The sequence below is a fragment of the Rhamphochromis sp. 'chilingali' genome (genome assembly GCF_963969265.1).
Source record: "Rhamphochromis sp. 'chilingali' genome assembly, chromosome: 1".
NCBI classification, from domain to species: Eukaryota; Metazoa; Chordata; class Actinopteri; order Cichliformes; family Cichlidae; genus Rhamphochromis; species Rhamphochromis sp. 'chilingali'.
Window position 1 is genome coordinate 3,394,760 of NC_137929.1, and position 17,254 is coordinate 3,412,013.

The window sequence follows — 17,254 nt, forward strand, 5'->3', positions numbered from 1 at the left end:
CCTGCTTCACTAAACATTATTATTTTAAGCAGAGTGGTGTGATTTATGTAGGCATTGCTGTGTGACAGGATGACTTTTCTTGCACACCCACCAAATGAGGGCGCACATGCTTCCACGCCCACTGGTGACTGCACACATCCTTTCAAGGAAGCATTTCATTCATCCCTAACAAATGGAACAAAACACTGTGCAGCGTGTTCAGGTTTGAACGTGGCCCTGGCCTCTCTCTGCATCCACCTGGCACATGCAACACACATCCACTCCCTGCTGAACTGCTTGTATTTGATGTGTTGAAGTTTTGGTAAAGTTTGAATAAATTCCACTTTATTTATAGGAACATTTCATCTGTGGACTCCTGCTTCCCCTCTCCTTGAGCCAGTTTGTGACGGGAACATGACATAAGAAAAGTAATTTATCCCTTTTTGATTCTGTGTATCTGGCGCTCATCCAGTGAGTTCACACTTGGCAGAAACAGACTGAATTTGTCTGGAGAACTTTGGCTTCAGCCAAGTTAGATAAACACACTGTGTCTCTGTCAAAACAGCAGTGTAGTTGTGGCACCCCTGTGAGGGAATGACCACATGAATATTATTTTGTGTAAAACACTCATGTAACGGGACATTTTTCATTGCTATATGTATTTATTTTCAGTTTCTTTAAGAGGATAGAAAATCCATGTAACAGGGATTCATTTTATGTTAGAAAGCAGTGAGGGCGGAACTTTGGTGCTTGCTCCGGGGTTTCGGGGAGCAGTAAGTGGAGCCCACCTTCCGCTGCTTCCTCAGACACGTTCTGGAGGAAAGCAGAGACGCATCGTGTCTTCCTTACTCTGCTCTTCACCTGCTTTTACAGGTCGGTACACGGTGCTCGCACCGAAAATGTTGTTTATTGTCACCATGGTTACCCACGTTAATGTGAATGGGAGAGTTAAGGCGGTCCGCCAAAGTTATTTATATGTAAACACGGGAGAAAACCAGAGGAGTGTCCCGCGCGACCGCACCGCGAGCCCGCTCGTTAGGTGGAGCGCTCGTGAAGCAGAGTCAGTGCGCTCCTATGCTCTGTGCAAACGTGTTGTAATGCTCCAATCAAATCAGTTCTGTGAGATGTGAATGTTAATAGTTCTGTTAAAGTGACTGAGTAGATTAGCTAGTGTAACACAAGCACTCTGAGCAACTCTGTGTAGCTAACAGAGGCATTCATGGGTTGATTCAACAAGCTGTGTTTCATGATGCACTAAATAGTGATTTTGCCAGTAAATTACTGGAGGGAACAAATGTAATGTATTTACCAATGCTGTTATTGAATAGAACTGTTTAGCCAGTAAGACACTGCAGAAGACAATGTGATGTGTTTATTGATATGATAAAAGGATGTAGCTGTTATGGAAAGAAGTGTGAACTTGAGAAACTGAACCAGTTAAAAAGAGTATATTTCACTGATGTTGTGAAATAAGTAAATGTAATTGATGTGAATGAGGAACCAGCTGAACAGTATATTGAAAGCTCATGTTTAGTGTTTTATAGCATTTATTTGTGTGAAATAAATCAGACTCAGACACGTTCTGGAGGAAAGCAGAGACGCATCGTGTCTTCCTTACTCTGCTCTTCACCTGCTTTTACAGGTAACATATTTGTCATCGAGGTCTTCATCCTTGGGACCCGTAACATAGTAACTTCTTCATTGTTATACTTCTATAGTTTTCCCATTTTGTGAGCTGTGGATGTGGAAAGTGTCTCAGTGACACATCCACATGAAAACGGCGTTACCTTCGTTCATTTGCACGTCAAATGAACGAGCTGTTTGGACTTTAACGTCACAGCTGATGCTTCGATACTCGAACTCAAGAGTTCAGCTTCCACTCAGAGGTACAAGTACACACAGCAAAGATAAACGTGTACACAAGGTGGAACCCACAAGTGCACAGCTCCAACCAGAGATGGGCAGTAATCCGATTACTTTTTTCAAGAAACGAGTAAAGTGAGGGATTACTATTGCAAAAAAGGTAATTAGATTACTGTTACTTTGCCGTAAGCACGCTGCGTTACTGCGTTACTAAAACCGCAGCTGTGTGCAGATGAACAATGGATAATCTATCGAGTGTGGAGAGAGTGTGAGCGTGCAGCGTTTAAAGCGTGGAAGCACTGACCTTACTTTGAGTTTGACTCTGTAAAAAGTGACAAAAACATTAGCATCCGCTGTTCACTGCGTGGGAAGACAACATGCTCACTCACTATGTGTTAATGGGCATGCTTATTTATAACTTTGATAAAATGTCATAAAAATAATTCCATGCCAGCTCACCATTGGTGATCAGGTAGTTTCTGTTCCAGTTCCAGTCCCATAAATCATGAAGCTTGCTGCCAGAAAAGCTTCAAATCTCCTTTGAAAGCTGTTTGTGGTCTTGATTGTGGGAGCTTCAGTTGTCTGACTCCAGCTGCCACACAGTGCTCACTGATATCATTTGCAAAAACCCCAGTGTGACAATATTTATCAGGAAGTGACGACTTTTCTTTGAACATTTGCTAAGGCTAAGCTGTGCTTTCTACCACAGTTGGGAATTTCCTGGTTTACAACAAATTATTGTGTCAACACCGCATAAGATTTCAAACTACAGGAAAATCACTGGAGTTATAAGAGGCAGACAACGACACACACACCACATGCATGCTGTTGCTATTTATTGTGGATTAACCTGTCAAGGGCAAGAACAAAATAATTCTGCCTCAAATACAGGAAATCATAGCTTTCCTGTATTTCCTCCATTGTTGGCATGCTGGTTAGTGCTGTTGCTCCACAGTAAGAAGGTCCTGGGCTAAATTATCCATGAATGTAAACGGCTGTGTGTTTCTATCTGATAGACTGGTGAGCTGTCCAGGGTGTACCCTGCCTGGTAACCTATCACTTCAGGGTTATTTCCCAGCCCTGCTGCAACCAGGATAGAGATAGGAGGATGGTGGTTGTTGTAGACCCATTCAATTTCAATTGAAGGATTAAAATGTTCCAGGAGCTCAACTTACTCCATCTGAACATGTTTCAATCGTGTTTTATGAACACAACATGCAGCTTTACTGAATATGAAAAGGTTGTGTTGATTTAACTCAGTTGTTTAAGTTTCTGCCAAAGCAAAACCTTTGTGTGCAACCAGTGTCCACTATTGAATCAAGTAAATCCAACATGTTTTTGTCAGTGCAAAAGGAGTTACGGTGCCTGTATTCCTGCACAATATTGTCCCGGGAGGGAGGAAAACTTTCTGGTGAAGTTTTGGTTGATTTTTGGGTTTTGCTTGACACTAGGTTGATTTTATCAGTGAGGTTTGGATTGTTTTCTTTCTCTAAGAGAGAGAAAGATGGATGATCCACCGGTGGTGATATTTTGGTATTTTGTGAGTTCCCGATTTAACAAATCAGCTCTTTAATCCAGACCTGAGAGGTTGAACTTTAAAGCGCTATAAAATATTCTTACTGGAAACAGTGGCAAAGTGTTTTTCTCCATGATTATAATGGGCTTGGGAGAAATTCACTTGTATGTGACATTGATCACATGAGAAGTCCTGAGCCTAAAAGGATTGCAGCGAGTCAATCCAGTCCAAAAACAAGGAGCTGTTTTCCTTTAAAATGATGACGTCATCCTGCTGGTGATGGAGGCTCGAATAGGCTGCGCGTGAGACTCCATTATCAGCAATATCTGGTATGAATGTGTGTGGATGTATGCATGTGACTGGACTGTGACGGACTGACGACTAAAAGTTTAACTGACTTGATACTGAGACAAAAACGGTGCCGACTTTAGGATTAGTGAATGTCCACAACAATTCACCCAGCCTGTAGAAGAAGGGTGGAGGTTCACATGAGTGTGAGCTGCAGACTGAACCCTTTGGTTGCTAATGTTGAGTCACTGATGTTTGCATTAAGAAAATTGTGTTTTAATTAAGGTATCACATTATATTGTTGGGAATGTTAAATGCTAAAGTGAAGAAAAGCTTTGATTTCACTCATGACTGAACATGTCATTATTAACCATAGCAGGCCACTGTAAAGAGTCAATTAACTGTTATAGAGGAAAAAAGGCCAAAAACTATGTTAATACCTATGAATAACAGGCAATGATAGACTTGTCACATTCAAAATAGAGATATGTAATAACAAACACGGGTCCGTGTCATTTAGGTTCTCCATTGAAATAGTCAATCATTTAGAAAAGTAGAATATATATATATATGTCTCAACGCTGTTTTTCAATAATATTAAAAACCTAAAAACTATTGTTGTGGAAGATAGAAGTCACTGTGACAGCCCTCTGACTGTGGAGGACGTTTGTAATCCTATTTCTGCACTTAAGGCCAACAAATCTCCCGGCACAGATGGTTTAACTGCAGAGTTTTATGAATCATTTTCTAATCTCCTGGCTCCGTTCTTACTGCAGCTTTTCATAGGAAGTGTAGAGAATAACATCCTCCCTCCTACTCTTACTCAGGGTCTCATAACACTTATTCCAAAGCCAAACAAAGACTTACTTCTTATTGATAATTGGAGACCCATCTGTCTGCTCAATGATGACTAGGGATGGGTACCGGTGTCCGGTGCCATGATTGCACCGGTTCTGACATAAACGGTAGTAACCAGACCGAAAAGCAGCGCACATTTCGGTGCTTTATTTCGGTGCTTTTTTTCCTGAGCCTTGATACACTTCTAGCCAATCATTTTACGTTTCCGAGGATAGTAGGCGGGGCCAGGTACGTACGTTCTGTTAGAGCAGAGCTACCAATTAGAAATGCCCAAGACGAAGCGGTCAAAAGTCTGGGTGTACTTCACAGCAAAATATGCAAACTCAGCAGCCTGCAACAAGTGCTTTAAGCTGATACTGTGATACTGTCAAAGGAGGTAACACCTCAAATCCGATGAAACACCTGGCGACGCATAGCGGGTTTTTTAAAGCCGAGAAATGCACCGTATTTGATGGCAGCAGCAGCCGTTCTTCTCTGTTGTTCGCGTGTAATTTACGTTGAGTAGGCTAACCACGTTATTACATTAATGCATGTAAGGTGAACTAGCAAACATCATCATAGCTACATGCGGCTGTCTTCTTGTTTGATGGCAGATACTCCCTTCACCCTGGCCAAAAAGGCTAAAATGACCAAAGAAAAAGAGGGAAACAGTTAAACATGAGAGGTTTTTGGATAAAGTTTGTATTTTTTCCATTGGTTAAGCACTGCTTCCAGCTAAGAGTGATACCATATATGCCCCATAGCTGCAGAAAAGGCTAACATTGTTATCTTTTTACACAAAACCAGCTGAACATGAGAGGTTTTTGGACCAATTTTGTGTTCTCCATTCTTTAAGCACCGTTTGAGCACCGGCACCGTTTCAAAAGTACCGATTTGGCACCGGTATCGGATAAAACCTAAACGATACCCATCCCTAATGATGACTATGAGATTTTGGCTTTAGTACTTGCTAACAGAATGAAAGAGTTCTTGGACACAATTATCGATGAGACACAATCAGGCTTTATGAGAAACAGACACCTTTCTAAGAACATGAGACTGGTTTTAGATCTACTTGATTACTCTGATTTGGTATCTGACTATAGCTTCATTCTCTTCCTGGATTTTTAAAAGGCTTTTGATACAATTGAACATCAATTTATTTTCCACTCTTTGGAAAAATTTGGCATTTTTCTGTAAAGCTATCAAAACCTTGTACACGAATGGCAATAGCTCAATTAAAACGATTAAGACTCCATCCCGAGATTTGACCTGTTATACAAGGAATCAGCACAGCTGATAAGGAGCTCATCATCAGCCAGCTAACTGATGACACCACACTCTTCTTGAAGAATGCAAATCAAATCCGTCCAGCCCTTAGTGTTATTAGTGATTTCTCTGAGGCATCTGCTTTATGTCGAAATCTAAAAAAATGTGAATTACTAGCAATTAAAGGCTGCACTGCAAATGCTCTGTGTAACATTTCTGTTAAACAAGAAGTCACATATCCAGGACTGTTAACATCCAAAGACCAAAAGTCAAGATGCTCGTCAAACTTGTCAAACACTGTTGGGGAATTCTCAATGGTGCTTGGTGCCATACCCTCAGGGACTTTAATGTTATATAAAAACACTGACAGCTCAATATCTGCCTCAGTCACTCTCCCTGATCCAGCTGAGTCAGCAGTGGGAAAAATCTGCTTTTCACAGGAACTTGGTAACAGCAATAAGAGAATACGTAGTTTATTCCAAGAAGATATCATGTCTCTCCCATATATAGAATATCTTACTGGAACCGACATGTTCCAGATATCACCTGGAAGACAGTCTGGATGATCCCATAAATATCTAATTGTGAACAAGGTGAAGGAAATCTCATATAAAATTCTTCATAAATGTGACCCAGCCAGTCACTATATGGTAACATTTAAAAGAGACATAAATACTAATTGAACTTTCTGTGGGGATCATCCAGAAACTGTGGCACATCTCTTTTGGTTCCTCTACACAGAGATTCTGGAAGAATTTAGCAGTTTTGTTATTGTCCATATTTTAAGGGAGTTTTCTTTACGATGGGAAAATGTTTTATTCTTTTTCTTTAAGTTCCCCAGGAAGAATGATAAATATTTTTTTATAAAAAAATTGTTAATACTTTTAGCTATTTTATATCCATAAATGTAAGTTTATTAATAAAACACCATATTTCTGCCTTTTTATAAGGATATAAATTATAAATACAATCAATTTCAGACTCAACCAACAAAAAGCCTCTCAGAACAATATTTATATTGTAACAGTTGCTATTGTAATGCAGTGTATCACCACATGGCGGCGCCTCCTGTCTCACGACTGGTGTCACCCCCTTTTTGTTCTTCTTCGCACTCCTCCTGTAATGGATGCTCCCGTGTGTACGCGAACTAGTGTGCTCTTTAGTAATGTGTGGTAGAGGTAGCACTTTTATTTTTGATATTGTAAATAAATGAGTACTTTTTGGAAAGTCAGAAGCTGTTTCTCATTCGCTATCCACCTGCACACCTCTGCGGCTGGCTTCATCTCCACTGCACGTTACAACTGGTGCCCGAACTTCTTCCCCTTGGACTTCAGACAATTTTTGCATCCCGCCGAGGATTCTTCTCTTCTAGCACGTGAACTGTCTCGGAAATCCCCCCAGTTTTGCGGACGCTCGGACGTTTTCTCCAGCCATGGCCGCAGCCTCAGCTCAGGTGGGACCCGACTAATTTCTGGATACCGAGGTGTGCCGCTGCTCCGCTTGGGAGAAAGAAAAAGAGAGAAGCTGACTCCGCGACGCGAATGGACTCCGTGGATTTGTTATTTGTTGTTGGTTTCGTCTTCTAAGGATTAATTCTTCTGTGGAGAGCCTGGACATGAACATTTCTGCTGGCTTTTCATTCCCCTTTCCCTCTGCTGAGACTGACTGTAGCACATGTAAGTGATAGCTTGGCCGACTACAACCGTTGGTGCTGGTCTTCGGCTCAGTATAACGAAACGACTTAAAACTAATCTTGCATTGAGCTCTAGTGTTGCAGATATGCTATTGTAATAACATGGTTCTGATCACTCCAGTCTAATTTCAGTTGTTGGGCGAAATTTTATATGTGTTTTTTCTAAATTTAATCTTGAACGCATTTTTGCAGTTTTGTCTTTCTAGTCTGACCTAAGTGACTCTTTTACTGCTATATCAATAACTGCGCTGTGCCCTGGAGCGGCTTAATTTTTTTGAAATCGCAATGGCACACTGCCCAGACGACTCTGACTCAGACATGGAACTTACCTCGTTACCTATGTGCCAGATAGTTGAAAATGTGACTCCTAGCCTTAGCCAACAAGTGGTGGAGTTAAGAACTGAGGTGAATAAGCTTAGTGATTGTTCACGTGACTCACTGAACATACAGCAGAGTTTACTAAGGCAGTGGGACCAACTCACAACGGGGAACTCTCCCCCTCCTGCAGTCCCACAGTCTCCTGTTTTCCCAATGGCCACATCGACACCTCATGTTCATGTGATGGACAAAACTGAACCCACCAACAGTACCAATCCGTTCCTGCCCAGCAACCCATTTCAACCTACAAATCCTTTCCTCCCATCTCACTCACTTAAACTCAGCAGCACTTCCAGAGTGATTGCGGCAGCTTTACATCACGCAAAGCTGGAGCCTCCTGTGTATGCTGGGGACGGAAAAGTGCAACCTGAGGACTGGTTAAATGCAGTTGGCACATACAAAGCCTCATTGAACCTAACTGATGGGCAATTGCTAAACGAACTGCCACACTTTCTTGCAAAAGAGCCCGGGAAATGGTTCAAGGCACTGAGCTCCCACATCACATCATGGGCTCAATTCTGTCAACTGTTTAAGACAGTTTTTCTGCCCTCCGACAACCAAGAACGCATCCTGAGAGGAATTTTGGATCGTGTTCAGGCTCAGGACGAGCTCCCAACGTTTGTCGCCCACATGTTGAGTGAGTTTGACAAACTGAAGAGCCCCCCACCTGAAAAAGACAGAATTGACCTAATTAGTAAACATGCTCTCGAAAAATACAGAGTTGCCCTGTATGGCGCTAATGTCACTTCTGTAATGGACCTGCTGCTACGTGCTCATGAGCTTCACTCAGTGCTTGGACCACAAAGACCACAGCCTGCTTTATGTAGCAAAGACAACTATAAGCCTGAACCTTACTGCTTCAAATGCTCTCAGCCAGGGTTCACTACACGCACCTGCCCAAACTGTAACACCCACAACGAGCCTCGAACACCACTAGGCATGGCCCAGTCCAGCCATTGCCAGCACCTGGCCCCTCTGACCCTGGCCATGAAAAGGTGGAATTAAGCAGCACCACATCCCAGCCACAATACAGGCAGTCGGGAAACTACAGGGGGGGGGGAGGACATTTCACAGAGGCCAACCTTCCCCCAATTACTAACGGAGCCTCACACGCCCGATTCACTACAGGGTGGACACAGTCTTGGACACTTGGAAGACAATTTTTCACAAGTCCACTGGAATACCCCACTAAGAACGAAAGTGAACTTCAATGCTTCATCTGTGGATGCTACCCTCGACACGGGTGCTTCCCTCTCGGCTGTACGAACAGATCTCATTCAAGTAAATGACTCTTACCCTAGAAACACAAGTGAGTGGAATGGTCCTGCAGTTAACCTCGCCAATAATGCTCCCTGTATCCCTGTTGGTGTTATTTGGCTCAATATTGGATTCATGAACAAGAACTTTTACCAGCGTTTTGCCATAATACCAGATTTGTCCTCTCCTTTCATTCTGGGAATGGATTTTATGGCAAGAGCTTCTGTTTCTATTCACATTCCCACTAGACGAGTCTACATTGAGGACATCCCCTGCCCACTCGCAGACAATGAAGAGGACCTTCAAAATGATTACTCACATTCACCTGGAACACTGATGTCTTTGGACTTGGTTCGCTCTGACTTAACAGCCAAACTGTCTGAAGCAAGTCTCTCAGAGAACAACAAGGATGCTTTACTAAATCTGCTCAGCAAGTTTAGCTCCTTGTTTGATGGTCAACTTGGTCGAACGGCTCTCACTGAGCACGCCATAGAGACTGGCAATGCAACACCTGTCAATCTCCCACCCTATTGCACGTCACCTGCTAAGAAACGTGTGATTGAAGAACAAGTGCAACAAATGTTGAAGGACAACATCTTTGAACCTTCCACAAGCCCTTGGGCAGCTCCTGTAGTCATTGTAAATAGAGCGGCCATGGAACCAAGGTTTTGTGTGGACTTTCGAGGGCTCAACCAAGTTACCCGAAAAGACTCTTATCCCCTGCCTCGTGTAGATGAGTCTTTGGACTTTCTGGCAAGAGGAAAGTTTGTCTCGACATTGGACTTAGCGCGAGGCTATTGGCAGGTTGCTGTAGCAGAGGACTCAAAGCCTAACGGTGTGTTCACACCGAACGCGATGGACGCGAATAAAACGCCCCAAACGCCCCTAATTTGACGCGTGTACATTCGCGTCTCAACGCGTGTCCAAGAAAAATCCATCGCGCGTCAAAAGATATTTTGACGCGCGTGAACCGGAAATGTGGGAGGAATGTGGGAGGGAGTTGTGCCAGACCGGTATCTTTGCAAGATGGCAGCTATCGAGCTAGCGCATGAAGAGAGAGTCTCCCTTCTCTATGTACTGTGGAGAGCAGAGCAGCAGCGTAAAAGACGTTCTCGCCGTACCTGGGTCCATCAGGTCCTCCAGAGGCATGAGCAGTTTGGTGAGTTTCACCACTTGCTCCAGGAGCTGCGCCTGGATGACAGCCGATTCCAGCGCTATCACCGTCGGCCAGTTTGAGGACCTGCTTTCCCTCGTCGGTCCCAGCATTGCCCGCCTAGACACCAACTACAGACGCTCAATCCCACCTGCAGAGCGCCTGTCCGTCTGCCTGAGGTTAGTAAAACTATTTAATACGGTAGTCCTTTATTGATACCTGTGCTAATATGCTAATCCATCCAGTTATACACTGCTAACATGGATGTGCTATGCTAACAGTGAATGCTGTCGGTGTTTACTGAAAGCAAACTGTGGTACAGAGACGACTCTTTATAATATTTCTAGTGATACTCAGAAGGTCTCATCAAGTCCCGATTTAATTCGATTTATGCTGTTATCAGTGTTTGAATGATAGCATGGCTGTGGTGTCACATCAATGTATGCGCTCGGTGTTTGCTGATATCAAACTGTAGCATTAGGACCACTGAGTTAACCTTGTAGTGATACTCACTCCTTTTTATTTAGACCTGGTTTAATTCTGGGATAGTTGAATATTTGTATATAATCCCTGCAGCTGTCAGACTCTATAGCAGGGGTCACAGCCTTTATTAAAACAGAGTTAGATAAAACTGTGAACAGTTTGGTTCATCTCTAGTTACATGGTTCTATCTTGATAAGCTATGTCTTATCACAGATTAATTTTTCAAAAATATTAATGATTTAAGCAAGGAAAGGGCTACATGTCAACACACAACTCTTTATTTCTATTAATGTCTTACTTCATTCCTACCTGATTGACATGTTTAGGAATTGTGAGTGATTGGCTCACTGTAGTGGCAAAAGTTGCTACCAATCAAATTATGATATGTTAAAGTTAAAACAAAACACAACTGTTTTAGATATTATCTAATATACATTTTGTAATTATCCTTATAATTACAAAAGGTTTTATGTAAGATTCATGTTTTGTGATTTAAATCTGACATCACAAAAGTATTTTGGAATTTGAATAATGTATTTTGTAACTGCAGTACACATAATACTGATTTTGAACAATTTTGTCCAGATTCCTTGTCACCGGGGACTCCTTCAGGACCATCGCGTTCAGTTTCAGAGTCGGTGTGTCCACGGTGAGCCAGATCACCCCCAAGGCAGCGACGTCCATCTGGGACTGTCTAGTGGACGACTTCATGGCTGTGCCTTCATCTGGAGACTGGCGGTCCATCACAGAGGGATTCCAGGAGCGCTGGAACTTTCCTCTGTGCTGTGCAGCTCTGGATGGGAAGCACATCCAGACAAAGGCACCCCATATATCATATAGGAGACACACACATTGATATACACTAAATATTCATTTCATTTCTTTTTTGTGGTGCCCAAATTGATGCACCTGCTTGATTTTGTTTAAACAATTATTGCACACTTTCTGTAAATCCAGTAAACTTCTTTTCACTTCTCAAATATCACTGTGTGTCTCCTGTATGATATTTAACTGACATTTTTTTATTGTAACAACCAACAATTTATACAGGAAAATAATGTCTATTAACAAGGTTGCCCAAACTTCTGCATCCCACTGTATCAGTATATTTTGTCATTAGTATAATATGAAATAAATTCTACATGTGTCAAGTCGTGTGCCAACATTTGCTGTGTAGTAGAACTGAGACATTAGTCATTATAAACATTTATTTGAAATAATATTAAAAGTCTCAAACAGAAAAACATTAAACATAAATATATAAAATATAAGTATTTACAGAGAGACAGGAATAAAAAGGACCAGCTGCTCTCCAGAGCAGGAACAAGGCTGAGGAGGAAATGCTCCATTGGAGACTGGTGTGGCCTCTTCAGGGACTCCAGGATGGCCAGCTCCACCGCCGATGGACCGTCCTGGGACCTGTCCCTCATCTGCCTCGGAGCCGTCCTCCTCTGTGGGCCTGTAAAACAGCACAAAACACAAAGAAATGAGAAGGCTGCTACTAGATTTTAATTTCAACATTGAAAAAAAAAAAAACCAATAACAGGATATAATCAGATTGGTTGTAGATATTTAGTAAAGGTGATCACAAGGGAATCCCACCGACTAAAAAGGTATCAGTGCTTGCTGTACATATCTGTGGGTGCAGCAGCAGGAGCTCAGGGACTGGGGATGCTCTGCTGCAGAATCAGTTGGTTCTATCAATACAGTATTAAATGTTAACAGGTTGGATATAATAATCGTAGAGTAGACAGTGGTCCCTCATTTATTGCAGGGGTTCTCAGAATAACTAGCCCCTGGTCACAGTTCTCACAATTGATTCTCAAAGTGCAAACCTTTGTAGATTGCAAAACGTAAAAGTATTATTATGCCGCGGTTTGTCTTCATCTGCCCGCCACTTCCGTGCGCCTTTTTCCCTCGCGGTGCAGGTGTCTATTTCCGAATGAGGCTCATAGTTATGGGTGTTTTTGTGCTGTTTTTTCTATTGGACGCGATGGTTATCAAAACCAAACGTGATAAATTTGGCAAGCGCAGGAGACACGACATGGAGGAGATTTGTCAATCAGGCTGCAGAATGCAATGCTGTACTGTGCAATAAAAAATCAGCGAAAAAGCAAAGCAGTGACGGATGAACAGCGGGACCACTGTGTGCTGTTTATTAATAAACAATAAAATATATTCCTAAATGACAACATGCATAAAAGCAGAACGGTATTTGTACGTCAGTGGGAAAATAGCGGTGGCTTGCTAGCTTTTGTGCTGCTTCCCCGGGTCAGTGAAAACTTTCAAAAGAGAAATGAATGAACTTACCAGGTTGCCCGATCTCTTCACATATCTTCCTCCAAGCTCGGTCCTTTTTATTCCTGTCTCGGTACTGAAAGCAGCTGGTGTTGTACAGCTCCGAGTTGTTTGCTACCGCATTGATTAGCCTTCCCCTCCATTGAAGTATGAAAGGCTTTGGCTGGATCTGCCCCTTTGACCTAGGTAACAGCCACGTCACCAGGCTCCTGATTGGTTGTCGCGGCGCGATTTGACGCTGGAGTTCAGATTTTTCCAACTCGAGCGGTAGACGCGAAACGCGCTTATGCACAAAATGCAACACAAAAACTCACGCGCGTGGTTTTATTCGCGCGTCAAACGCGCCAGACGCGCTACACTGACGCGCGTTTCACGCGTTTTGGCGTTTTCGCGACGCAAATCTGCTTCCGAATTTTCGCGGGACCCGCAATCGCGCGTCATCGCGCCTTTCCATTGACTTTACATGTAAACCTGACGCTCTATTCGCGTCCATCGCGTTCGGTGTGAACACACCGTAAAACTGCCTTCATCTCTCACTGCGGTCTCTTCCAGTTTCGGGTGCTGCCCTTTGGGCTCTGCAACGCACCTGCAACTTTTCAGAGACTCATGAACTGTGTGCTTGCTGGCCTCATTTACAAAACGTGCGCAGTCTACCTGGATGACATTGTTATCGCCTCACCTACCTTTGAACAGCACTTAGTGGATCTTGAGGAGGTGCTGGGCAGACTCCAGGCTGCTGGCTTGTCATTGAAGCTCAAAAAGTGCCAATTCTGCCTCGATGAATTCACCTTTCTCGGGTACCGCATCACATCATCAGGTGTTAAGCCCGATCCGGACAAAGTAAAGGCGGTTAAGGAGTTTGATACCCCAACCTCAGTGAAACACGTCCGTCAGTTCCTTGGCTTGACTGGCTATTATCGACGCTTCATTCAGAATTATGCCCGCCATGCCGAACCTCTTCACGCCATCACCAGAAAGGACAATGCTTTCCACTGGGACGACAGCTGTCGAAGGGCCATGGACACTTTGAAGGATCATGTCACATCAGCCCCGATCCTGTCATTTCCAGACTTCAACCGTCCCTTTTCCATTCACGCCGATGCATGTGACATTGGTCTTGGGGCAGTGTTGATGCAAAAGGATGACAAGGGTCGTGAGTACGTTGTGGCTTTTGCTAGTCGCTCCCTTCACAAAGCTGAACTCCCCTACTGCACTTCAGAGAAGGAGTGCCTCGCTGTGATATGGGCTCTGGAACACTTCCGCCCATATGTTGAAGGTGTTCATGTTACTATCTTCACTGACCACAACAGAGACTGTTGTGGTCAGTGAAGATAGGTGGCTCATGTCTCGTCAAAACCCAACGGGCCGACTTGCCCGCTGGTCACTTCGTTTGCAGGACTTTGATTTCACAATAGTGCACAAACCTGGTGCACAGAACAAAGTTCCCGACGCACTGTCACGCAACCCTTTGCCTCTGACCTGTGACAGGCCGACTGATCTTTTACCAGATCATGCTGTTATGGGCAGCCTGGACATTCGTACTCTGCCCCCCGTCATTCTGGCTGACCGTTCACAATTCAGACAGCTGCAGTTAGACGATCATGTCACAGGTCCACTCCTCAGAGACATTGAAGCAGACTCTCTGAACAGCTCGGACAATGCCACCTTGTTACAGTATGTTGTGTATGACTCTCTTTTGTATCACAGAGAACCCAAGTCCACATGTGCTTTGCACCCTTTGAAAGAGCTGAAACTGTTTGCCCCTACTTCCATGAGAGGCACCTTGCTGGACTATTACCATGACCACCCCACAGCAGGTCACTTGGGTGTTTCTAAGACATTGGCTAGACTGCGTTTTAGGTTTTTCTGGCCCAAAATGGCAGCTGATGTGAAACGCTATGTGATTTCATGCTCAGTGTGCCAACTCACCAAGCCAAGTCAGAAAAAAGCAGCCGGTCTTATGGTTCCCATTGTCCCCCAGAAACCCTGGGAGTATGTGGGTGTGGATTTTGTTGGGCCACTTCCCCGCACCCCCACTGGTAATGCTTATTTGATCGTGTTTGTTGACTATTTGACTAAATGGGTTGAAGCCAGTGCTGTCAAAGAAGCTACATCTCAGGTAGCAGCTGGTAAATTCGTCACTGACATTTTTGCTAGGCATGGTACACCCACTTACCTCATTTCTGACAGAGGGTCTCCTTTTGTGAGTGAGCTTTTTGAACATGTTGTTTCTGCCTTAGGCTCAGTGCACAGACTCACTACGGCATATCACCCTCAGACAAATGCTACTGAACGCGTCAACCGGACTCTGAAAACTGCAATCCGCACTTATGTAGGTGATAAGCACACATCATGGGACAAGTTTCTCCCTCAGATTTGCTTTGCTCTGCGCACCGCCCCCCATGACAGTACAGGTATGACTCCTGCCATGATGCTTTATGGTCGTGAGTTAGACACCCCGCTTGACCTTATCACTCAGCCTTCTACAGCAGGTGTTGATGAACCGGGTGTGCCTTACCCTGAGACTCTGAGAGCCTCCCTGCAGGAAGCTCACGACCACGCCAAAGCAGCTTTGGACTATAGCCATGACAGACAAAAACATTACTATGACTTGAGACATCGACATGCCACGTTTCGTGTTGGTGACCTTGTGAGAGTTAAGACGCACCCCAGGTCAGACGCTCAGTCTAACTTTACTGCTAAACTTGTACCACTGTTTCAGGGACCATTGTGTGTATCTCAGAGACTCAGTGATATTAATTACAGGCTCACTTGGGTGGACTCCGGTGTGGATGCAGGTGTTTATCATGTTGTGAACATGCAACCGTTCCATACCTGGGACTCTCTCACTTGCCCCAGAGTTACGTCTGGCTGGAGCAACAAAAGATGGACTAATGATTTTCACACAACCAGGCTTGATCTGAAGTGAAATGTTCTGGTTAAACCTGTTTGACGCTGTCTTGTTGCATTGCTACTTTGAGTCATGATATGTAGATGTTTCTGTTTGCGCTACTTAATCCAGTTTTATGGCTCTTTCGTGCGTTAAGGTTTGTGGAGCAGGGAAATTATTTTACTGCTATTGTTAAATAATTGTCATCAGTACCATTGCATTAATAATATAATCTGGAGTTGATATTGCATTCAGGGGTTAAACAGTGTGTCTTTCAGAAAGGCTAAAAGTAACAGGACAGGAAACAGGCTTGCAGAGAGTTTGCAGAAGCAGGAAGTTATTTTGAGCAGCAGGCTAAGACGAGGCTTTAACAATGTAACAGATAGCTTTAAGAAGGCCTTAAGCAGTTATGACTATTTTATACACAATGCATATCTGTGCTTATTAAAGAGTTGGAGCTCGGTCAATTAATTGGGGGTCGGAAGCTTTGTTCGGCGCGATGTTCGGACAATCTATTGTGCAAGTGACTTGGAGCCATAGAAGGAATTGCAATACATGCTTACAAAACACTTATATATCAGATCATTTTATATTAAGCTTTTAAGTAGAGGTTCTTGGTTAAAACATTTATTTAGTAGAAGACATACACATAGTCTCAGTGAGCCTCTGGTCTGGTAAAAGGTCAGAAGTGCAACAGGTGAATTGAGAAAGAGCATTTGAGGACGAGACACAGACAGTAGGTGAAGAGGTGACACAAAGAGCATGTGAGGTCGTGACACACACACACATGAGTTAAATTTATTTAGAGGAGAGATTAGTCATGTCTGGTTGTAACTGCAAAAGTGTCTCGGTAAAAGAGGAACCGTCCTTGTTGTCTCGGCAAGAAAGAGGAACAATCTACTTTAAGATAAGAACGGAAAGTACCAGCCATGAAAATAGAAGATGATCTTCTGGGTGAAAAGCCATTGTTGGTGTTGATCTGATCTATGTATAAAATGTATCTGTGACGCATGAAGGGGCGTCAGTAAATAAACCCTGATGCTATAAAATATCTGTTCATGCTTTGATTAAGTCGAGGACTACTGGCTGTCTGCGTACAGAGTGTCTTCCCACACGTGTGTTCATTAAAATCATTGTTGGACCAAGACCTTCTGGACCATGGGTGGTTTGTACTCTCCCTCCTCAATTTTGAACCTTAACATTTGGGGGCTTCGTCCGGTGGTTGAGGAGGGAGGATTGGAGGTTTAGATGGAGAAATTTGGTGGTCTCTGAGGTGGTCTGACGGGCAGACATGAATTCCAGTGGTCGAAGTGAGTGGGCATAAGCCGGCTTATCCAAAAGGTAAGGCAC

The 17,254-nt window shown here is 43.5% G+C and overlaps 2 protein-coding genes across 3 annotated transcripts in view; both read left to right on the forward strand.

Moving 5' to 3' along the window:
• The first annotated feature begins 1,551 nt into the window (after positions 1-1,551).
• Positions 1,552-17,254, forward strand: part of LOC308397426 (uncharacterized protein) — a 36,666-nt gene continuing 20,963 nt past the window's right edge. The window contains exon 1 of the mRNA XM_080883346.1: positions 1,552-1,621. The gene's annotated coding sequence lies outside the window, so the exon portion shown is untranslated. The remainder of the gene's footprint in view (positions 1,622-17,254) is intronic.
• On the forward strand, positions 4,222-11,959 carry LOC308398595 (uncharacterized protein). Of its 2 annotated transcripts, none has more exons than XR_013971972.1 (2): positions 4,222-10,412; positions 11,302-11,434. XR_013971972.1 is itself a non-coding variant. In XM_080885336.1 (2 exons), exons 1-2 carry the CDS (start codon positions 10,129-10,131, stop codon positions 11,570-11,572), a joined length of 555 nt encoding a protein of 184 aa, XP_080741462.1. In that variant the 5' UTR covers positions 4,222-10,128; the 3' UTR covers positions 11,573-11,959. The 2 variants fall into 2 exon arrangements, 1 of the variants encoding a protein (XP_080741462.1); XM_080885336.1 differs by having other exon boundaries at positions 11,302-11,959.